The sequence below is a fragment of the Melozone crissalis genome, unplaced genomic scaffold (genome assembly GCF_028551555.1).
Source record: "Melozone crissalis strain CALT ecotype California unplaced genomic scaffold, PUWL_Pcris_2 ptg000038l_1, whole genome shotgun sequence".
NCBI classification, from domain to species: Eukaryota; Metazoa; Chordata; class Aves; order Passeriformes; family Passerellidae; genus Melozone; species Melozone crissalis.
Window position 1 is genome coordinate 3,329,010 of NW_026535816.1, and position 23,462 is coordinate 3,352,471.

General features: G+C 43.3%; 1 protein-coding gene across 3 annotated transcripts in view; it reads left to right on the forward strand.

The window, feature by feature from the left end:
• Nucleotides 1-22,625, forward strand: part of NAV2 (neuron navigator 2) — a 369,470-nt gene extending 346,845 nt beyond the window's left edge. For all 3 annotated transcript variants that reach the window (XM_054283739.1, XM_054283737.1, XM_054283738.1), the window contains 17 exons: nt 2,177-2,260; nt 2,860-2,971; nt 3,298-3,443; nt 6,021-6,029; nt 6,401-6,573; nt 8,494-8,647; nt 9,595-9,754; nt 10,228-10,328; nt 11,636-11,731; nt 12,404-12,572; nt 14,665-14,900; nt 16,048-16,202; nt 16,665-16,736; nt 17,214-17,410; nt 17,588-17,706; nt 20,741-20,944; nt 21,087-22,625. In XM_054283739.1, the coding sequence (XP_054139714.1) occupies nt 2,177-2,260; nt 2,860-2,971; nt 3,298-3,443; nt 6,021-6,029; nt 6,401-6,573; nt 8,494-8,647; nt 9,595-9,754; nt 10,228-10,328; nt 11,636-11,731; nt 12,404-12,572; nt 14,665-14,900; nt 16,048-16,202; nt 16,665-16,736; nt 17,214-17,410; nt 17,588-17,706; nt 20,741-20,944; nt 21,087-21,212 (2,313 nt within the window). In that variant the 3' untranslated portion in view covers nt 21,213-22,625. The remainder of the gene's footprint in view (nt 1-2,176; nt 2,261-2,859; nt 2,972-3,297; nt 3,444-6,020; nt 6,030-6,400; nt 6,574-8,493; nt 8,648-9,594; nt 9,755-10,227; nt 10,329-11,635; nt 11,732-12,403; nt 12,573-14,664; nt 14,901-16,047; nt 16,203-16,664; nt 16,737-17,213; nt 17,411-17,587; nt 17,707-20,740; nt 20,945-21,086) is intronic.
• The last annotated feature ends 837 nt before the right edge of the window (nt 22,626-23,462 follow it).

Genomic DNA, 23,462 nt, shown 5'->3' on the forward strand with positions numbered 1-23,462 from the left:
AGATTCTTTTACTTGTGGGAAAGCAGGACCAGATTTTCTTGCATAGGTTTTTAATGATGTTGTTAAATTATACCCAGCTTGTGTCCTTCAAACAAAGAGCCTGTCAGCTGAGCAGCTCCTTTGGCTCTGCCGTGGCTTTATTGCATTCTCCTTGCCACAGTTCAGGGTCACTCTGCTCTGCATCTGCCCAGCAATTCCTGTGTGGTTACTGCCACTCTCTTTGTGGGGAACAGTTTTTAGTGTACACTCCTCCTGGATGCTTTTGTTTAGACTGGGGTCATTTGGGTTTTTGTGGGTTTTTCTTGTGGGCTTTTCTCAGAAAAAAACAAAACCAACAAAGCATATATTATATTATTTTGATAATACTCCATTTTTGCTTAGTTCACTTTGCTAAAACTTTACAGTGTTTTATTCATGCGATTTAAACTCCTTAGACTTGAGGCTGCCCCTCATCTCCCTGATCTGTCCCTAAATTGGCAGCAGAGATGTTGCTATAACTGTCCCAGTATTAAATTTCAGTCTTTAGCCACCTCTTTCCAGAGAACATCCTTTTTCCATGTAAAAGGCAAGGTCTGTTCCCAAAAAAGATTGAGACTAATAAATGCTATTAGTTAAGACACTTGGACATTTCCTTTGGATATGATTCCTTTTAAAAAAGGCACTTAAAACTTTGACAATTCAAATTAATCTCTTCAGTTTACAGGTTTTTTCCTGAGTTTCCTTGCATAGACACTGCAGTTGTTGGTGCTTCTCAAGCTATCAAGAGCATGAATTTGAAAACATTTTGCTCCCACTATAGAAAATGAAGATTACATTTTTTTCCTTAGCTCACTGAATGATTTCAAGATAGGAATTACTGCAAGATCCAGTTTTGAAAGAGCAACTGGTTTTTAAGGCTCAGGTCAAAGCATTAAGGGTTTGTATCTGTTACTAATCCATGCACTCCTGCTTGCCCATTTATTTTTTGCTTTTGAGAAGTATTGCTGAGGATCCCTGAATATCAGCTTTGTTGTTCCCTGTTCATCCTCCCCAACAGAAGCTGTGCACTCTGTGTTTTTAAAATAAATATTTAGATTTTCCTACGTGTGTAGTGTTAGGTTTTGAATTACTTTTTGCCATTTTCTCACAGCCTCAGCTCTGCTTATTTTCATAGGGGCTGATGGGAATGAGAGCTGCACATCCCCATGTTATTGTACTGCTCATGTTTGTTTTCATTGTGAATGTGAGAACAGTTATTTAGGATAAGTCAACTGTGTGCTGCTGCTGAATGAGTCTGGAATAGCTCTGTGAAAGGTTTTGCTATTCTGTATTTTTTAGGTGAGAAAATATCTCTTTCTGCTTGGAAAGATTTCACCATTTTACTTGTCGTTGTGCATGTAGAATTATTTTTAATACATAAATGAAGCTATTTTTTAATGGTTAGTGTAGATTATTAGGGCTAATGAGACAAATACATATTGAAATACACCTGTGATCAGTGATGTATACATATGAATACCCATAAAACAGTGCCATGTGATGGCTGTAGAAATACAGTTTCTTACATTCTTTTCCATCTTCCCAATCTACTTTTCCTTCCTTTTGCTTCTCAGTCATTTTCAGTTCCTAACTGATGTCTTTCATGTAATGGACACTGTGTTCTCCATGCTTCTTGGGAGAAGAATGTAGAATCTTTTTCTAAAAAAGCACTTTTTTTTTTCTTTCCTTGGGAAAGGAAAAGAGTGCACTTGGCCAAGCAGCAGGAATTTTGGATGATATGCAGCAAGCTGACCTTGGCTGGAAGCAAGGTGTGCTCAGATAGTGGAGAAGTCTTGGAGTTAGGTGCAGGTGCATCATCTGGCAAAGCATCTGTTCCCCTGGTGGGATGAACACAGTGAGACCCTCCACCCCTGTGGCTGCCAACATCTTTTTGCCTTAAATATCCACAAAGGAAAATACTGATTTAGCTGGAGGGAAATTTCTGCCTGACTCTTCTCTGTACACAAACTGTTTTATTGCTGGCAAGCATTTCCACAATGTGCGCTCTACTCATTTGCCCTTTTCTAAGCTGTGTTGTTTTCTCTGCTCCATTTACACAACAAACAATGCCCTGCGCTGGGTGGCCTGATTAAATCCCTGCAGAAATACTCCTTCTTGGGGGAAGAGAACTGACTCCTCCTGTGTGGTTTGATTTCAGGCTCACCTGGTGGCAGCGTTTGAGCAGAGCCTGGGGAACATGACCATCCGGCTGCAGAGCCTGACCATGACAGCAGAGCAAAAGGCAAGCTCCAAAAGCATTTGCAAGCCCTAATTTCTGTTTCCAGCATTGTTGCCCATGCTCCTTCTGTAGTTGTGTGGGGGGAAAAGTCACAAACATAAGTCAATTTGAGTTAGCTCCCTCATTTGTGGTGACAGAGTAAAATGTGAAAAATAGTTTGTATAAAACACTAATTTTCTGCACTGGGATTTTGTGGCAACTGATCAGGTTGTTCCTGTTGCTTGTTGCTTTGGACACAGGTCTTCAGCATTGCATATTTCTGTAATATATTTCATCCCAATGCATCCATACATGGGCATGTTTGAAAGAAACACCAAGAAGAATACTTACAAGACTGGCAGCATTGTGTTTTTGGACAGTATGCTTGAATAGACATTATTTCTGCATTACACAATACATGCATGTTTTTGGTATCATAATACCTAAGCTGTTTTGCACCCTGCTGAGGGTGTGCTTCCCCAGACATCCCAAACCTCATTTTCACCTCCTTGTACATATATATTCCATAAAGTCACTATGAACTATCAAAGCTTGGATGGAAAAGCAGCTTATTTGGTGTTCTTCTCCTGCGCACTATCATATGTTTTTTTCCCTTATTCAAGGACTCGGAACTGAACGAGTTAAGGAAGACAATTGAACTGCTGAAGAAACAAAATGCTGCTGCTCAGGCTGCCATCAATGGAGTCATCAACACACCCGAGCTCAACTGCAAAGGTGAGAGACAAGCACCACATGCAGAGGCTCCAGGGCTCTCCAGTGAGACCTCGGTGCTCTGGGTAATAGCTGATGTAACCATCAGAGTTACCCAGAGACCACAGTAACCCACTAATTTACACTGTCATAAATTGCTGAAGGAAAGGTTTGAAGCATCTCCGATTTTAATGTCATCACAAGAAACAAGGATTTGAAATCTACAATCCATCCATTGGGACGAGGGCTTGTCAGAGTGCTGCTTTCCCGAAATGCAGCTTCAGGATTGCATTATTGAGGCCATTGATGACATTTCCTAGCTAACTGTGCCTGCCTGCATTGCTGCCCAGGCCCTGGAGCCGCCCAGCCCGCGGAGCTGCGCATCCGGAGGCAGCACTCCTCCGACAGCGTGTCCAGCATCAACAGCGCCACCAGCCACTCCAGCGTGGGCAGCAACATCGACAGCGACAGCAAGAAAAAGAAGAGGAAGAACTGGGTGAGTAGGTCATAGGAGACTGTGAGGTTTTTGTGAAATTGTCAGGACATGCACGGTGTGACAGGGTTCACAGGGGTCTGAGGATGAGGGAAGAGATGGGGATCTGACTCCATGTTTCAGAAGGTTGATTTATTATTTTATGATAGATATTACATTAAAACTATACTAAAAAGAATAGAAGAAAGGATTTCATCAGAAGGCTAGCTAAGAATAGAAAAAGAAGGAATGATAACAAAGGCTTGTGGCTTGGACAGAGAGTCTGAGCCAGCTGTGATTGGCCATTAATTACAAACATCCAACATGGGCGAATCACAGACGCACCTGTTGCATTCCACAGCAGCAGATAATCAATGTTCACATTTTGTTCCTGAGGCCTCTCAGCTTGTCAGGAGAGAAAATCCTAAGGAAAGGATTTTCATAAAAGATGTCTGTGACAGCACAGTGAAATGCAACTCCTTCCTGCCTCGTGCAGCAGGTTAGCACAAGGACTGTGCCCTGCTTAAATCCTGGGTAAACTCTCCTGTGAAGGCTTTACTGAGTTGTAAGTGATGTGTATCCCTGTGCTGACTCTGCCTAGGATTGAATTTTAGCTTGACAGCTGTAAAAGATCAGGTCTGGCCAATAGGGTGTCCAGTCCCTTAAGGAAAATGTGACATCTTAAGGAAAATGTCATTAAAGGAAAACAAACATAAGAGAAGATCATTCTTGTGAGTTTTCTTTTTTTTTATCTCGTAGGGCTTTCTTATAAGCGAACATATTAAACAGTTTAAGAACTCTTTGTCCAGAATTAACTTGGACTGCTAAGAATAATATAAAAAATACGTATCTTTAAAAATTTTTCGTGATGGACATCTCCTTTGGAAGTTTTTGCATTACTTACCTGTCCTTTCCCGTTTTTCCCTCTTTGCTCATCACGTACTGTGTACAAGGTACCCTGTACTGGAGGAAAGGTACATTATCTTCAACTCCATTTTCAACTAGACCATAACTGCCTTAGTGACCTAGTCTGACTGTAGTCTGGACTGAAGTCCCTAGATCCTTTATTGTAGTCAGTAAAACAATCCACCCCTTTCTTCCCACTGGATTTAAATCTCCCTGGATCTCTTGGGTGTACAGACAAATCTGTAGAGATGCAAAATGTGGTTAGAGCTGGTAAAAGCTATTTGCTCAGTATTCTCTCAGAAATGTTGATGAAACTCCTGAACTGTAAGAAAGAGCTTCCTGAACAAGTTCTTGTTTTTATTTCTCTCTTATCTCAGAGGTTTCATTGTGGTATCTCTTGGTATTGCCAGCTGCTTCACAGAAGAAGCATTTCCACTCTGCCCCTTAAATACTTAGTAGAATGGAAACAACATCTTGTCCAAATCCTTCTTGTACTGTGCGTTAGTATATAGACAAAGTAAATTGCTGTAGCTTGTAAATTTCTAGCAACCCTTAGTTTGTGACACAAAACTTTTGTAGTCATTAAGCCTTGGTTAAGATAAACACTCTTTTAAATTCTTGTTTAGCTTCTATTTTTTGTTACTGTAACCTAGTGGATATGGTCTTACATCAGCCCACATTTCTCACTCATCAGATAACTATTTTTGAAGAAGATTGAGGGAACATGTTTTTCATTATAAAGTTATGTAAATAAAGTTTTCATGAAGTAGAAGAAACAGGACAGTATTTTTGTGTTGTTATTAAAACTGAGTGCATCATTGCTGTGAAGATTGGAAATTAAAACACTACAACAAAGAATATGTGAATTGAATCTGATTCACACATTCTTTATTCCACCAGTGCTGAGGGAGCTCTCAGCCAAGCTCTTTGTGTTCTGTGTGGAAGCAATGCAGATGTCCATTCAGAGCTGAAACATCAGAGTTTCAGCATTTCTCATTGTGGGAATCTTTGTCTAGCTTAAAAACTGTTCTCAGCTCATATTAAGCCAGCCTGTGTACGTATGCAGATTTTGCAATGGCATTAAAGGTGTACATGGAGAATCCTGAGTGGAAGGGGAACCACGAGGATCATCAAGTCCAGACCTTGCTTCCATGGGGGTTTAACTTTTAGGGCTCCCTAAAAGTGAAACTATATCTAAGAAGGTTGTCCAAATGCTTCTTGAACATTACCTGTTGAATTGTAACTTTGGGGTCACAGCAGTTTATAATGATTTGAATATTAATTCTTGTTTGGAAAATGGCAGTCACATTCCTAAAGGTTATTTTAGTTGCAGGTAGGTAGAGAAGTTACAGTTTTTTCATGTGGTGAAGTACCTGTTCCTGCAAGGAAAAATACATATTAACTTGGCTCTTAGCCAAAGCACTCTGCCTGAGCTAAGGAGAAAATGTAATTTAAATAGTTAAAGAGTTTGGCTCTGGTGTCTTCCTCAGGTAATGCGAAACAATGGCTGTATGTGGTTTGAGACACCTGGTTTTGGAAAATACAGGGTTCTGGTTTTAAAGCAACTGTTTGTCTTTGTTAATCATTGGTCGTGTTTGTCTCAGAAACCCAAAACTTCCCTTATCGGTGGCTTTATCTGTTAAAACATGTCTTTTTTCCTTCCCCACTTCCTTTTGCTTGCACTTGTCGCGGCAGGTCAACGAGGTAAGGAGGACCTTCTTTAAACTGCACAGCTAACCCCCATTGACACCACTAACCCCCCAGCACCATTAACCTGGCCTGGGCCCGTGCCAGCACAGCTGCAGGCAAAGCTTGCTGCACTCAACACAGCTTGCTGTCATGTAGCTCTTGAAAATAGGAAGCACCCATAGCCACTCCTATTGACCTTATTAATCTGATAAAATAGTTAAGGAAAAAAAGCTTTTTTTTTATTTTTCACCCATGTTACTGTGTATGTGAGTATGGCTGTAGCACCTGGAGTATTTGCATGTTGAAAGTTTTTACTCTGCCCTTTTTTTGCCGGGTTTCGCTCTTAATGATGGACCTGCTGCTGTGGTCGTTTGTTTTTGTTCCAGTTACGCAGCTCCTTCAAGCAAGCTTTTGGGAAAAAGAAATCTCCCAAGTCAGCATCTTCTCATTCAGACATTGAGGAGATGACTGATTCCTCCTTACCTTCCTCACCAAAGCTACCACACCACAACACCACTGTGTCAACACCGCTGCTGAGAGCTTCCCATTCCAATTCCCTGTAAGTGATTTTTTTGTAATTTTTACACAGAAGACAACATGAAAAGCATCTTGCTGCATTGGGAGAGGAAAGGCAGAGGACAGAAGTGCTGAATTCATGTGTTCAGAGATTTAAAGATGCATGAGCTGACTCCCAACCCAGTACCTTTCCATTAGTGTCCAGGGAGCCAAAAATCATTGCATCAGTACTGAAGTGTAAATATTTCATTGGGTTGCTCTCTCAGCAGAATGTACTGAGTATCAAGGATATTTATAACCAGGGTGACCTTGAGGTGCCAAATTAATTGGATCTCTTGCTGTTAATTAAACAAACCGGGTCAAATCTGGGATTTGGTTTCTCGTGTCTAAACACAGCACATACTGTATTCATCTGCCGTGATAAGTTCCCAATTCTATTGACAAATTCAGATAAAGGAAAGGAAATCAAACACTGTGGGTTAGTGATGCAGGTGAACTCATCTGACTGCTTGTGCCTGGTGGATGGAGATGACCCACTCCTTCCTTCTGTAGCTTCCCAACCACCCGTGCCTGGTCCTTTCCGTGGCCACCTGTGAAATACAGTTCAACAATTCCCTTTCCAGGCTGTTTTCAGTGTGAACTCACATTTTAGAGTGTACATGGGAAATTTAGTGAAGCAGCTTTTATGTTAATTTCATCAGTAGCTTTGTCACTTGAGCAGGATAAATAAATACAGAAAGCTGTAGCAGGCAGTCCTGTGAAAGCTGTAATTAGCAGACAGCCTCCTGGCCTTGGGAGGTCGTGCAGAGCTTCCAGCCTCATCTCAGAACAAATGCATTGGAGTAGTTCCCCTGCACTTGTTTTCACATGAAGAAGTGAAAACAATAGCAATAGTTTCCAGCTGTATAACAGTGATGAAATGTCAGTAGCGGGAGATAATCCCCCATGATTTTTGTTTCAAAGCTTCCTCTGTCTCCTGAGCCTAGCTCAGAGTGTTTCTGGTGACTACAGCAAGTTGTGCTTTACAGCTCTCAGCCCAGCAAATTGTCAAATGATGATCCCATCTGTCATCAGCCAAAATGCTGTGTGGGTACATCTCACCTTGCTATGGAAGCCAAAATGATAAACATGAACAAAGAGTAAATATGTGAACTGGGGAAAGCATAGAGCACAAGTAAAACTGGTGTGCCTTGGCTTATTGGCTTGTTGGTGGGGAAAACATCTCTCATGAAACTGATTTAGGGAGAGACATGTTAGGTAAAATGTCCCTTGAAGCGTGCAGCTGTGTGGTTGATCTTTATACAGATACAGTTACAAATGTGCTGAAATGTTGTTACTCACTCCATTTTGGTTTTGGTTTTTTTTTGTGGGTGGAAGGAAGAAAAATGCCACCAAAAATTTTTTAAGCATAAATTCTTTAAAGCGAGGAGGAATTTATCATGCTTGAATAGGTGTAGAGTTCCAAAGCCCTCCAGAGCAGTTCGGGGAAACCCAGCTGTGCACACCTGGCGAGCTTTAAATCTGTCTGTGAACTCATCAATCTCCAACCAACTGCTGTTAAATGCCTGCACCCCCTTAATTTATTTAGATTCTGGCTTTAGAAGTTTTCCTTTATAGCAGCTACTGTAAAAAAAAATGAAGACTACCCAATAGTAGGTGATTTCAGAGAATTCTGTTTCAGATGCTGATTAAAAAATTAAGCCTTGTTTCATCAGACTCTAAAATTTCCATGGCCTGTTTAATATCTGACTTAATTCAATAAGCCAAAACTGCTACCTGCTTCAAGCAGAACAAAAAGAATGAGTCCTCTACTGCTAATAAATCCCGGAGAAGCAGCAGAAGGCCAAAACTGTGCCAGAACTGCTACCCTGCTTCGAGCAGAATAAAAGCAACTCCTCCTGTGCTGCTGAATGCCGGAGGAGCAGCAGCAGGAGAGGAAGGTGTGTGTGTTGGTGTCGTGCAGCATTTCGGAGTGCACGGACAGCGAGGCCGAGACGGTGCTGCAGCTGCGCAACGAGCTGCGCGACAAGGAGATGAAGCTGACCGACATCCGCCTGGAGGCGCTCAGCTCTGCCCACCAGCTGGACCAGCTGCGCGAGGCCATGAACAGGATGCAGGTGAGGGGCAGCCCCCAGTCCTGCAGCCTGTGCTGGGGTTAAACCTTCCCTGGAAGTCAGCTTGAACGCCCGACATCGCTGCCCTGAGCGGCGGCTGTTCCAGCCCCAAGATGGGGTTTTGGGGACAGCATTTTGTTGGCTGTCAAAATCACAGGATCACAGAATAATGAGGTTGGAATAGATCTCTAAGATCATAGAGTCCAACCTGTGCCCTAGCACTCAACCAGACTATAGCACCAAGTGCCGTGTCCAGGCTTTTTTTAAACACATCCAGAGATGGTGGTTCTACCACCTCCCTGGGAAGAGCATTCCAGTATTTTATGATTCTTTCAGTGAAAAACTTTTTCCTAATATCCAACCTATCCCTTCCCTGCTGGAGCTTGAGCCTGTGTCCGCTGGTTCTGCCAGAGACTGACCCCACCTGTCTGCAGCCTCCCTTCAGGAAGGTGCAGAGAGCAATAAGGTCACCTCTAAGGTTCCTCTTCTCCAGGCTGAGCAGCCCCAGCTCCTTCAAACGTTCCTCACAGGGTTTGTGTTCCCAGCCCCTCTCCAGCCTTGTTGCCTCCTCTGGATGTGCTCGAGCATCTCAGCATCCCTCCCAAACTGAGGGCCCAGAGCTGGGCACAGCACTCCAGGTGTGCCCTCAGCAGTGCCCAGCACAGGGGCAGAGTGACCTCCCTCTCCTGCTGGCCACACCATTCCTGATCCAGGCCAGGATGTTTCCATCCTCTCTGCCTTGAGGTCATTGCATTTCAGTGTTAGTGAATTCCTGCATACTGAGGTATTTTAGGATACTTTGAAGAGTTTCACAGAACAGACATTTTAATAATTAAAACTCTTAATTAAAACATGATGGAAACAGCCTTTCTGCTAAACTGCCATTTATTCTTAAGTTTCTTATGTTGCTGTCTTATGACTGTGTTTTCACTTTGACTTGTCTCTTGCAGAGCGAGATTGAGAAGCTGAAAGCAGAGAACGATCGGCTGAAGTCTGAAAACCACGGCAGCTGCAGCAGGGCTCAGTCTCAGGTTTCCATCTCCTCCTCTCCCAGACACTCCGTGGGTCTCTCTCAACACAGCCTGAACCTCACGGAGTCAACCAGTCTCGGTGAGCTTAATGAGGGGTGCTGGGGCAGGTTTCATCCTGCACTTGGAAGGCTTGGGTTGGTTAGCCATGGAAAAATGAGAGCGTGAGGATTATTCACAGCTGAGGTGTGGCAATATGTCACGAGCTGGCACAGAGCCCTGTTTTAAATATCATCGTAGGTCTGCTACACCCTCGGTCAGAGGTGTCCAATTATGACCTCAGCTCTGAAAAGTCCTGTTTAAAGCCATTTAATGGTGCACATTTGCCAGGGGATATATCATAGGAAGGAAAATACAGAGTAACTGGCTAATAATTTTCAATGACCTTCCCTTTTTGAGAGGGATATGTGGCGGGGAAGGCAGTCAGCCTGGTTCCTGTGTTTTACCTCGGGGCATGTGAAGCCCAGGCGTGTTGTGTTTGACTGCAGTAAACCAGAACAGTCCCCATTGTGAGTGAGCTCCAGCTGTGAGGCTGCTGATGTTTCCTGCCCACAGACATGCTCCTGGATGACCCTGGAGATGGCTCTGCCCGCAAGGAGGGAGGCAGGCACGTCAAAATAGTCGTCAGCTTCCAGGACGAGATGAAATGGAAGGAGGTGAGTTGTGTTTCGTCCCCAGCTTTGCAATGTAGGTGACTGCAGAATGTGTGAGGGAACTCAGGTTTGCAGAGGACTTTCAAGGTTTTTCTCAGGAAAATGGTTCATTTGTGTGTTGATGGTGATAGAGAGGGAACTTGGCTACCTCCACTTCCCTGGAGCTGCTGAGAGGGACCAAAATGCCAGAAGCACCAATCTTATGGAAGAACTGGACAAATCCAAACTGGGAGATCTATACCATATCATTCTAGTTTAAGTTGTCCCCTCTGGCACAAGTGCCCTGTTTAGAATGACATCTTCCAGATGTTTTCCATCCACAAGTATGTGAAAGAATCCTAAATACCCAAATAAATTGCAAATAATGTAAAGTTGCATCTTGTCTCGTGTGTTTAACATGCTTAAATGCATTACACAGTCCTTAACAAGCAATGGCCTTGCTATCTCGCATTTTTGAGCACCTGTAAAAGTGTGTTTAAGAAGTAACTTCATGTCTTCCTGAGGGATGGGCAAAAATCTGAATGATCAGAAATAAAATGGACTCAGCTGCTCTTTCCATTAAGTACTTATTTTACATTAATTATTATAACCCTGGATAAATAGTAAAACTGCTGCTGATTGAATGAAGTCACAACAAGTTTTAGTAAACTTCAAATCTTATGATAGAAATTTGTTTTCTCTTCAGTTAATGTTTCACAGTGAATGTAGGTGTAGAAAAACAGAAAAAATGTATTTATTCTGATTTCTATTATCTGCCTTTAAAATCCCTTACAAAATGCAAAATTCTGTGATACATCAAATATGGAATATAAATATAAAGTTTCTTTCTGTATTACTAGAGCCATGTATACAGTACAGCCATGTATAGTTTATCTATATATATAGGTTTCTGTGCCCACAGCAGAATTTCTGAAAATAAATAGGATAAACCTAGCAAATGTAACATCTTTGATTGTGAAGTCATGGAAGAATGTACTTGACATCTACTTTTCTGTCTAGAATATTCCTAAGAGACTTTCTGTCTCTTTGCTAAACGGTAATCCTCTCAGAGATTTTTTAATTGTTCATGAATTGATTAATAAATACCTTTAACTTAACATCTCAGCCACCTGAGTATTGTTTAGATTTGTGACTCCAACACTGTAGAAAACGTTTATCATGTGTAAAGAGTTCCATATTCCCTTCAGAATTCACCACATGGAGCAGTAAGGACGCCCCATCATTGAGAAGCAAAAGGGGAGGGGGCAGGGAAGCCAGCACTTTATTCCATTAACCACACTTGTCTGACAGAGTTATCCCTGTGCCTTCAGGACTCCAGGCCCCGCTCCTTCCTCATAGGCTGCATCGGAGTCAGTGGGAAGACCAAGTGGGACGTGCTGGACGGGGTTGTGAGGCGCCTGTTCAAGGTCAGTGCTGCAAAACCTGTGGGCTCCAGGGGTTCTGGTGTGCCAGGCTCGCTGAGCTGTGTGCACTGGGCACTGTCCCAGCAGAGAGCAGGCCCCAGAGCTGCCTGGCTGAGGTCCCCTGCCCCAGAGCTGGCTTTGTCCCCGAGCAAGGCACTCCTGGCCGGGGAGCTCAGTCCCTCCTGGGGACAGAGTGCCCAAACAGCCAGGCTGCTCGTAGCCACTGCTGCCTTAGCAAGCTCAGGGATTTCAGCTCTTCAGTGATTCTCAGCTCTCTTAGGACTCCAGCTCCTGCCTGCTAAGGCTCCTGTGGGCTAGGGGGAGAAGCAGACACGAGAGAGGAGAAGAAAAGGTCCTGGTGATTCCACAGCGATGGTTTATGGAGGGGTCTGTGAAGGGTCCCAGTGATGGCTCTTCTTCTGCCAAATGGGATAAACCAGCCCCTTTTTATAGGGTACAGAGGGATCCAAACTTGTCCAATAGTAGGGGTTAGGGGGAAGTGACCTATGGGGTTACAGAGATAAGCTGGGGTCCAAAATACAGAATACAGGGGCTTATTTCTCTATCCCATCATGACCCAGCAATTCCTACCGTTAAGTCTCAGCCCTCCACGGAGCCTCAGACAATTCTGTGGGGTCTGCTGCCCTGACCTCGCGTGTCCCTTTGCCCCCCCAGGAGTACATCATCCACGTGGATCCCTTGAGCCAGCTGGGGCTGAACTCAGACAGCGTTGTGGGCTACAGCATCGGGGAAATCAGGCGCACCAGCAGCGCCGAGACCCCCGAGCTGCTGCCCTGCGGCTACCTGGTGGGGGACAGCAACACCATCTCAGTCACCATCAAAGGTGAGCTCCTGACCTGCCTGCCGGGCTTCTCTCTGTTCAGTTTTACCTGTCAGGAAACTCAAAAGAGTGGAGATTTTTTATTGCGCTGCTTTTTCCTGTTCTTACCGTTTATTCACTTACTGCTGTTTTATTTGATAAAGTCAGCACTTGGGGCATGCTAAGCCTGTAATTTCAGCAAGTTTTCAGCCTGTAACTCTAGGGAAAATTACACAGATCTTCAGTTGTCCTGGAGGAGACCTCACATCACAAAGGATGCAGTGGAGCTGTTTGAGCAGCAAAGTGCTTTCCAAATGAGTCAAGCCTCAAAATTTCATTGGCTCTTTGTCACAGCTATAGTTATTATTTCCTTCATGCAGGATTAAAAAAAAAATAGATCTTGACTCATTTGCTTGATTAGTCTCACTGAAGGGTCCCTCCTTAAGTACCAGCAAGGAGGGAGCCCAAATTTTATGAAACTCCGTAAAATCCGGATTTCTCAAGATGTATGGTTTTTAGAATTCCCATTGATTTTATTCTGTAAGACTGATAAAAATTTAGTATTTGTGTTTCTCCTTTCGTTTCTCAGGGAAGAACTTTTTTATGAAAACTATGCTATGAAACTTAAGTTTGGGGTAAAACCCTCAACTGCTGCATTTTGAACATATATCAGTTTGCTCAAAGTTAGACCCGTGAAATCTGCAGACAGATGGTATTTGAGAGCAGTGCCAAACATTCTTCAGATCAACTTTGAAATTTGACTGAAAGCAGATTTTTGAATATTGGTGTAAAAACCAGGTTACCTTGTATAGCAAAGCAGTGGGCAGGAAGACAAAATAACCTGTGAAATACATAATTTACTGAGGCTTGACATGAACCCAGGATATTCTACTTATATAAAATGCATTGTCCAGTCATAAACCCTAACTGAAATATTGCATAAGGTCTAACTGTGTCTTTAAAGCTGCAGTTTGAGTTTATATTTAACTTGCACTGACTTGACATGTGCCTTGAAGGTTCACAAGTGATAACACCTTTCAATAAAATAGAAATGTGTTTAATCAATTTATGGAAAATCACTTACATATACCTTTGAGATATAAAGCTGCCTATATAAATATTTAATATTCCAAGTAACCACTGAGGTGCAAACATTTCTCTGGGTGATCTGCCAACTTCCCTTCCTGCTGTTTATTTTGAAGCACTGTGTATTTTCCCTAAGCCAATTCTGCCTAAAGTGACTGCTGACATGGCATAAATGCTTATCAGTACGAGTTTTCTGTTAGAGGAGATAACTATCAGCATACAGAGGAGGGCTTTAATTACAAGCATTTGGGAAAGTAGGGGGAGTTGATGATAGCTGGGTTAGTTTTTTTTTTTTTTGTCTAGTGATCCAAAAGTAAACAGGTACATTCCGGGTGAATGCATGGTGAAATGCTGTAAAATGGATGGCTTGTGCGTGAAAAGTGTAGCCTGGAATCCTTTGGTATGGCAGCTCCCAAAGGGCCTCAGGGATGCAGCTGAAGGCTTAAAGAGGCTGGAGGGGGATCCAGGCTAAGGCCAGGGGTCAGCCCTGCACTTGTGTCCAGCTTTATGTGTGTGGTGGTGCTCACAGGGGTCTCAGGATGAGGGAAGAGACGAGGATCTGACTCCATGTTTCACAAGGCTGATTTATTATTTTATTATATATATTATATTAAAACTATCCTAAAAGAACAGAAGAAAGGATTTCATCAGAAGGCTGGCTAAGAATAGAATAAGGAAGGAATAATAACAAGGGCTTGTGGCTCGGACAGAGAGTCTGAGCCAGCTGTGATTGGCCATTAATTAGAAACAGCCACATGAGACCAATCCCAGATGCACCTGTTGCATTCCACAGCAGCAGATAATCATTGTTTAATCATAATTTTGTTCCTGAGGCCTCCCGGCTTCTCCGGAGAAAAAAATCCTGAGGAACAGATTTTCCATAAAGGATGTCTGTGACATATGTGTGCCTCTCTCAGCCATGAGGGACACTGGGCTGGGGAAGGGGTTTAGCTCTGAGGTGGAGAGCAGCTTGCTCGGGTCCATTGGAGGAGAGCTGGCAGTGCCCTGAGCGAGGCTGTCCCTGCTGCAGGTGTCTGTGAGAACAGCCTGGACGGGCTGGTGTTCGAGTCGCTGATCCCCAAGGCCATCCTGCAGCGCTACGTGTCCCTGCTGATGGAGCACAGGAGGATCATCCTGTCAGGCCCCAGTGGCACGGGCAAAACCTACCTGGCCAACAGGCTGTCCGAGTACATGGTGCTCAGGGAGGGCAGGGAGCTGGCCGAGGGCATCATCGCCACCTTCAACGTGGACCACAAATCCAGCAAGGTGAGCGCGCGCAAACCGAGACCTTTCCTAGCCCGGCATTTTGAACCCTGCTTCGCTTTCAAAGCATCATGTTTGTTCTGAAGGAAGCAATACTCAAAGGTTTTCAGATTCGCTTGATTATGGGTCTGGAACAGCAGGCTTGCAGGTGTGTATTTAAACACCTAAAGGTGTCGTGACTTTCAAGTGTTTAAGGAGCCTGAGAATTGCCCAGGAAGCTGAACACCTGCAGAAAATTCCCAGAGACTTAAGCAATCCCTATTGCATGTGGGCACCTCTCCCAGAGCCCTGAAATGCATCTGCAGGCAGTCAGGAGGTGCTGCAGCTGCAGCTATCAGCACTGTGATCGTGTGCTGGGTTGGAGGGGCTGTTGTGCACACACATTCCTGGGCAGGTAAGGCGTGGCTCTGCTTTTTATGTGCTGCTGGTTTGGATGAATATACTTCCAGTGATCATCTAGATTAAAGAAAAGGAACAAAATACAAATCTGAGTATCTGATGGCCTTAGGCGTATTTTCCTCTGGAGGAAAGGGATGGTTGAAATTGTGGTTGTAAGCCACTGGTATGATTTCAGACATGCTTTAAAGCTGCTGAGAGCATTTCAACCACTCATCAGCAGCACCAAAAGCTCATCCTTCATTCCAGCATTGCTGAAGGCGTCCAGATTTGGCCTGTGATGAGGGATGGTTTGTTCCAGATTAATTTTGTCATCTGTATTTTGATGGAAAAACAGTTGCAAGATGATACAACAAATCTAGCTGGAATGCAGAGTTTGGTTTGGAATGGGGAGAGTTGATCAAGTTCCTGAAAAGAAACAAAAATACATTTCAGACCTCTTAGGTCTGACATTGATGAATTAAAAACACAAGCTAAATTACAAAATATTACCCCTCTTTAGGCTCTTATCTCACACAGGATTTTGGCACAGTGTCTGAGTCTTCAGCATAACCTACAACAGAGAAAGAAAGCCATACCTTGGGTTTTCTCATAGAAAATGAGAAATCATTAATGAGAAACGTGATTTGTTAGATGTCAGACTCTTTTGCTTTAGATTTTGTTACCAGGCTTATTTATCTTAATTGATTTTTTTAAGAAATGCGAAGAAAAAAAAAAGATTTTTTTTTTTCTTTTCTTTGTATGTGGTATGCAGGAACTCCGGCAGTACCTGTCCAACCTGGCAGACCAGTGCAACAGTGAAAATAATGCTGTGGATATGCCTCTTGTCATCATTTTGGATAATTTGCACCATGTTAGCTCCCTAGGAGAGATCTTTAATGGGCTCCTGAACTGCAAGTACCACAAATGGTAAAGAAACAGTGTCAGAACACATTGCAAATGTTAATCCTGTACTCAGAGCACGCTCCTGCAAAATCCAATCCCACAAAAACAAAGTCTACATTGATTTAGTAATGTGGAGGAAGATGACCAGGTTGTCCATATTGTGGACAGTGCTTCAGAGGGATCTTTTTCCTTCAAAGACTTATCTATTTTTCTGAAATAAGTAATTTAAAAGTAAGCATTTGCTTCATGATGTAGACCATTAGTAGTAAAACCCCATTTGTGGTGGAAGGTGCTGTTTTGGGACTTCTGGTTCACTTCCAGAATTTGATGTTCACAGAATCTCAGTAGAGAATTTGGTGATAAGTAACTACAAAACCTTCTTTGACAAAAGAGTTTTGAGTAACTTTTTTTAATATTCAGGTTTTACTTAAAACTTGTTTTTTGAAGTTCACAAGTTTGATTTGCTTGATTTTTTTCTCCCAATAGTCCGTATATTATTGGAACAATGAACCAAGCCACCTCCTCCACACCTAATCTTCAACTTCACCATAATTTCAGGTACTGTTTATTCATGTTTCTCATTTATGTTTGTGGGCTGGCAGAGGAGTAATGGCTACTGAGTCATTTGAAATTGTTCTTATCAGCTGAAATAGCAATGTGAGAGAGAAATGCCATTTGTTCCTCGTTGCTGCCCTGACATGTTCAGCTTGGTTATGGTGCTGTCATTAAAGGAACTGGGTTCATGAAACTTTTATTTTATCCAGAATTGTTAAGATATTTGATTTTCTACCAGATTTTCAGTAAGACAATATTTAGGCAAAGCAGGTTATTGAGAAATGAGCTGAAACAATGCACAATAAAAATTGGCTCATCTAGTGAAATATTCCAAAGTAAATTTTGCTGAAAAACAAGTATGACTGGAATAGCCCATTCTGATCCTGATAATCTGGAAATAAGAAGAGAAATGTAGTCAGGAATAGTTACCCTCAGTAGCATGGAAGAGAAATAAAGTGCATTTCTGGTGTTGTGCCATAGATGGGTGCTGTGTGCAAACCACACGGAGCCAGTCAAGGGCTTTCTCGGCCGCTTCCTGAGGAGAAAACTGATTGAAACAGAGATCAGTGGCAGGATGAGGAATGCAGAGCTGGTCAAGATTATTGATTGGATTCCCAAGGTCTGGCAACATCTGAACAAATTCTTGGAGGCTCACAGCTCCTCTGATGTTACTATTGGTAAGTACTGTGCCCAGGCATATGTAAATGTATGTATTTTATTTCCTTGTGTACTTCCTTGTGCTGTGTCATGTAAAAAAGTCTTTCTTTAAAACCCTGCTTTTAGATGTCATCACCCTATTTTTGATGCTTACTGTGCTTGTGATTTGAGTGTAATCTCTGCATTTCCCTCTCCAGGTCCGCGGCTCTTCCTTTCGTGCCCAATAGATGTAGATGGTTCTAGAGTTTGGTTCACTGACTTGTGGAACTACTCCATCATTCCATATCTTCTGGAGGCAGTAAGAGAAGGGCTACAGGTGAGCAGGCAAAGGGGAAAATCATAGCTCTGGAATGGCATCTGTTCAAAAGGCAGCAAAACTCAGTGGTGGCAACGTTTTCTGTAGATACAGCCGTGCATGTTGACTATCTGCATGTCTATGCAAATGTAACCAGAGTTGTCAGTAATTTCAGGCAGAATGAGTCTCTTCAAGCACTTTTGAAGTAGAGAGTGGAAGAAGTGATTAGCTGCCAAACTGCTGATGTTTGCAGTGGGGGGAGTTAGATATACAAATGCTTTTCAATACTGAGTTCCAAAAGCACACCTTCAAATTATCAGAGCATCACAGAAATAGGCTTGTCATCATGAACTGTGTTACACAGGATTTTCCTTTGGAAATCAAATCTTTCAGCATAGGAACAAAGCTTTGCACAGAGAGAATGTGTGCAGGAGCAGTATCAGTGACATTTTGTTTACTTCTCAGTATTTAAGATGATTTTTTTAGTAGATTCCTTCCTAATTCTTTCAGAGGATGAAGTGAAATCATCGTTGATTGTGACTCACTTACTAAACACAGACAATCTGACAATTTAGAATGGTTTTTGGTATCCCTATGACTATGAAATGTGTTGGAATCAGGAGGAGGGTTCAGCAGAGAATTGCTGTAGACTTGCCATTTAGACAGGGGAAAAAAAGAGGTTTCTTAATAACCAGCTCTTTGTTCACAGAATAAGCCCAGCAGCACCTACTTGAAAATACGGTTTAGAACTAATCTTTTACTAATGGCTTCTTAAAAAATTGTGAAACACATGAATTCTCCAAGTTTTGGGTACAATTTGGGCAGCTGCCATTTGAAATTTGCCAGTACTTGGAGACCTCATTCTTTTTGGGACAATTGTGGTAGACTCTTTGCCATAAGGAAAACAACAGGTCCTGGAGTACCAAACACACTGGGGAACTTTGCTAGAAATAGAACAGGAGAACCATTTTACATGGAACTTGTTTTAAAGGAAGGTAATGGGAGCCAGGAATCCTTCCAACCTAAAACAAGAAAATGGAGAGCAGGTGGTTTTGCTTGCTCTTGAGATGGAGAGAGCTGATACTCACAGTAATGATGGGCTCCTTGTACTGGGTTTTGGAGCTCTCATGTCATTGATCAATACCTGTGGAAAGCGTTGAAAAATTAGTAATGGAAGTGGAGAGGGAGTAATTGATAAAACCATCCTTTTGCTTCCTTGTTCTGCCCAGTACCTCTTTCCAGGTGTGAGGACTTCAATTTCCCACTGTGCTTTAGATTCTTTATAACCTTCAGCCCCATTTCCCCCAGTTGCACTAATTCATCCTTATTTAAATAATTTCTCTTTTCTTTGGTTGATGGATAAGAAGATGCACCTTAGTACTTGGAGAGAGTGGTGCTAATGAGCTAGCTAGTGCTGGAAAGGTGGCTTTCATCTGGAGCTGTTTTCTTTTCCTCACCCCACAAAGACTCCTCTGAGCACATCTTCTTTCCTGAAATTGCCTTCCAGAAAGGAAAGGTGGACTCCTAATTTTGCTCTGATCTCTGTGCATCTGCTCTCAGCTATTTTTATGTTTCTGTTTCTAATTTAGAGAATTATTTTGGGTCAAATACAAACAAACCAAATGAATCCTTACAATAATTGCTCCCATGGGAGCTGGCTTGTTTTGTTCTTCAAAACAGGGATGTGGAAATAGGAAGGTTGTATAAAACCCAAGTTCTTCCTGCTTGGTGTATCAGTACAGAATGCAGCACCAGCAGAAAGAGGACACAGAGTCCCTGTGGCTTCCTGCACTGTCACTCATACTCCAGTGATTTTTCTGTTGTGCTTTGTGGAGCAACCTGTTCCATCCTTGTCCCAAGACTTGCTCCCTGGACAATGTGCCCCTGGGAGGGGTGGACAGACCTGGTTGCCGTGGTTGGTGAGGCATTTCTCTCTCCTGAGCTCAGATCCACTCAGAGTTTTGCAGGAGAAAAGATGTGAAAAATACAAAGTCCTCACCACTTAATGATGCAAATGACATGTATCGTTGTAAATTTGAGAACAAGGTTGAAGTGGGAAATCTGGCTGGCCCCACCTTGCAGCTGCAGGGAAGGTAAAGTAGCAGGGCTGAGGGATGAAGGGTCTGCTTCAGATTGCCTGGCACCATCTGCTGGAGCCTCCTGCCTCACAGCACTTCAGTGCTTTGTGCATGCAGAATCTAAACCCACAAAAAACATACCATGGAGAAATAGCATTGAGGAAAGTGAGATAGTCCTAGATCCATCTGAGAACTGGGGAATTTCTTTGCTAGGCCTTTGTTTTTACAGGAAGGGGACAGTGACAAAATGTCAGAGACAAGCAGCAGTTGCTGAAGGATGTTGATGGTGATATTTATAAAGTGGAAATAAATGTTTCAAAGACACTTGTAGTTGTATTTATGCTTTTGGAAGTCATGAAGCATTCAAATGAATGTGCTGTCTAGCTAAGACAAATAAAATAGAACAGGGAGGATACGTTGGGATTATTCAGCAGTGCAGTCCGTTCCATCCAGAAAAAAGTTTTTGAAGCAGAGCTTGCCTACTTAGCAACCTGAGCATGGACAAATGCTGCTGGTGCTTTTCCTTGGTTGAACACAAAAAAAATCTATGGAAAACTTTATGCCTTGACATCCACCATTCTTGCCTGGTGACAGATCTCACGTTTCCTCCTCCACATTCCATGGATGGCAGTTTGTAAGGCAGCTCCCAGTGCAACCCAGATGTCAGCACTGAGGCTTCTTTAGTGTGCTGAGGTTGTTTAAGCTGACTGAATTAGGTGACGTAATGTTCAGGCATTTCTTCCTGCAGCTGGTGCCAAGAGAAGGAAGGGCACTGCAGTCTTAGAGAAGGTGCTCGGCTCCTTCCAAAGCAGTGCCATGGCAAAGGGCCTGGTGTGTGTTTAGGGAAGGGGAACTCTCACATTCAGTCCTGCTTGCCAAGTGCTTGCTGCAGCACAGGAACCGTGGCACGTTCGTGGTGGTCGGGCAGCAGTGGCTGAGACGGTTGGAACGCCTGACACGGCTTTGTGCCCTTTCAGCTGTACGGGAGGAGAGCGCCCTGGGAGGACCCTGCCAAGTGGGTCATGGACACGTACCCCTGGGCAGCCAGCCCCCAGCACCACGAGTGGCCCCCCCTGCTGCAGCTCAGGCCCGAGGACGTGGGCTTCGACGGCTACTCCGTGTCCCGGGAGGGCTCCGCCAGCAAGCAGGTTCCAGTGAGTGACGCCGAGGGAGATCCTCTGGTAAGCTCCCGTTCCTGAGCAGCAGAGCTCTTCCCTTTGCCTTGTTTCTAGGGAAATCCCAGTAAATCAGTCAGTCCCTCTGTTCTGAGTCTCAGTGTTGCTGCCCCTGCTCATTCCTCCCTTTCCTTCCTTGGCCCTGCAGATGAACATGCTGATGCGACTCCAGGAGGCAGCCAACTACTCCAGTCCCCAGAGCTACGACAGCGACTCCAACAGCAACAGCCACCACGACGACATCCTGGATTCCTCGCTGGAGTCCACGCTGTGATCTCCCTCAGGCAGAAGCTGTTTCCTCTTGGCAAGAGCCCTGATCACGGACTGATGAAAAGAACACCTTCCTGGGCTGGGATCTCAGTATTAAGAGCTGCAAGAACAAGACACTTGGAGCAATCTTGAACCTGGGTGCAGGCAACCCAAGTGACCTTTTTATTGTTTTTCTTTTGACGATGATGAGAACTGCACTACTCCTTTGTTTCCTTCTTTTTAGTTGCTGTAAGCTCTCATGCCTAAGATCCTGAAGATGTTAAAAATAATCATCATTACCAAGTTGAAGGGACTGGGGTGGGGGGCAGTTTCACAGCTGTGAAGCAAGCAGCTTAGTGCCATGTACTGTCTGGAAAGAGAGGGGAGAGGGAATATTTGCCTATGCTGCTTCTGACCAAACACATTTACGTGGGGCTGGACTTTTACCAGTCAGCTTTGTGGGTTAAACTCAGCTTCATATAGTTCTGGTGCTATAACAATATCTACAACTTGCCTCCTAATAATACTCAATGAAGGCAAAGCTGCTGAAGGGAAGCTTGAATAAATATTAAAAAAAGAGAAAAGGAAAAAAAACTAAAAAATCGCTGCTCTCCTTGCCAGTCTGAGACCTTGGTTTTCTTTCATTGTGTGTTTATAAAGATTATATATATAAATAGGAATATATAAAAATATGTATACAGTCTGAACAAATCAGGTTTTTTTCAAACACTGTGTAGCAATCAATCCTGCTACGAATGAAAAATCAGGTAGCCTTTTGCTAGTCAGGGCCCAATTCCCTTCCCACTCAGATGCACACCACCAGCCGGGCTGACCTGTGTGGTGTTTGCACCCCACTGCCCCACCCTGAGGAGAGGGGGCTCCCCTCCACAGGGGCCAGGGGCAGGGCTGTGCCCAGGGAGCCCCACAGCTCCAGGGACCCTCGGCAGTGCCAGGCACGTGAGCTCTGTGCACACACAGGGTGAGCTGCACCCTGCCAAGGGCTGAGTCAGGCTTTCGGTTTTTAATTCTTGCCATGAAATGTGACAGCTGTTTTTAGAAAACTTTGGGTTTTGTTCAGAGGTTTCATTCCAATCAGCACAATCATAAGGGGGTTAATTAAAATTCAGCTCTGTGGCAGTTCCAGTGCTACTCTGGCAACAAGACTTCCATTAATTTTCTTTTTAATTGCAAAGTTAAAAAAAGTAATAAAAAAAATAGCATTTCAGCAGTATTCAGGTCTGGAAATAAAAAGATAAGGTACTGAGTACTGTGTCCTTTGAGTTTAGCTGTGCCATGCTTTTGAGTTGTGGCAGAGCTGTGAACCTGCTGTGGTGTCCCCTCCTGTGTGACGCACACGCACACGATGGGTGCTGAGGCTGCACCTGTGCTGGGAGCCACAACAGTCCCTCCCAAAGAGCTGCACTGTCCCGTGCCACCATCCTCCTCCTCCCCAGCACAGCAGCTGCACCTCAGCCAGCCCTCGCTGCTCAGGAGGGGTCTGTGCCAGCCTTTCCAGCTCTCCTCTGGTGCTGACTTCTAAAAGCGATGCCTTATTTTGTACTAATTGTGTTTGATTAAATTAGTGCTGTATATTGTGGGATTTTATTTAAAGAAACAGGGCTAAAGTCATCTCTTGAAATATCATAAGTTGCTGTGAATATTGTTTGTATGAGATACTAGAATTTGTTTAAATGTGACAAAAAAAGGAAATGAGATAACGTTTCAGGTTCATATCAATCCCCAGCTAACAAATCACTGAAGAGCTGTTTTATCCATGCAGAAGGGACAAAGAAGCTTTTCAGCTCTAATAAATTACAGGAATATGCTGGTTTTTCAATGTACAGAAAGAAACCTTACTACAAACACTTTGTCAATAGCTTGTGGGTTTAAAGGACCATAACAAACAAGTTCATGCTTCTGTGGCTCAGCTCGAGAGGATGGTTTTATTATACCTCATGACTTTCTGTAATATAACTGTACTTTGTCTTACTAAGCTGGTCTTGAATCTGCTCCTGTTACAACTTTTAAGTGCTGATGACTTTTTTTTTTTAAAGAAAAATATTGTAAAAGGAAAAATTTAAATATTTTAATGATGGGGGGGAAGAGCTCGGTGTTGTTACTGTTTAAACCTTATGAACTCTGATTTCATTATTTCACTGAATGGAATAACAAAGGTTACTCAGCCAATTTTCCTAATCCAGTTCTTGGTACTGTAAAAAATGGGTTAGACCTGTATGGAATCAAATCCATAGCATGATGATGATGAGTTTGAGAG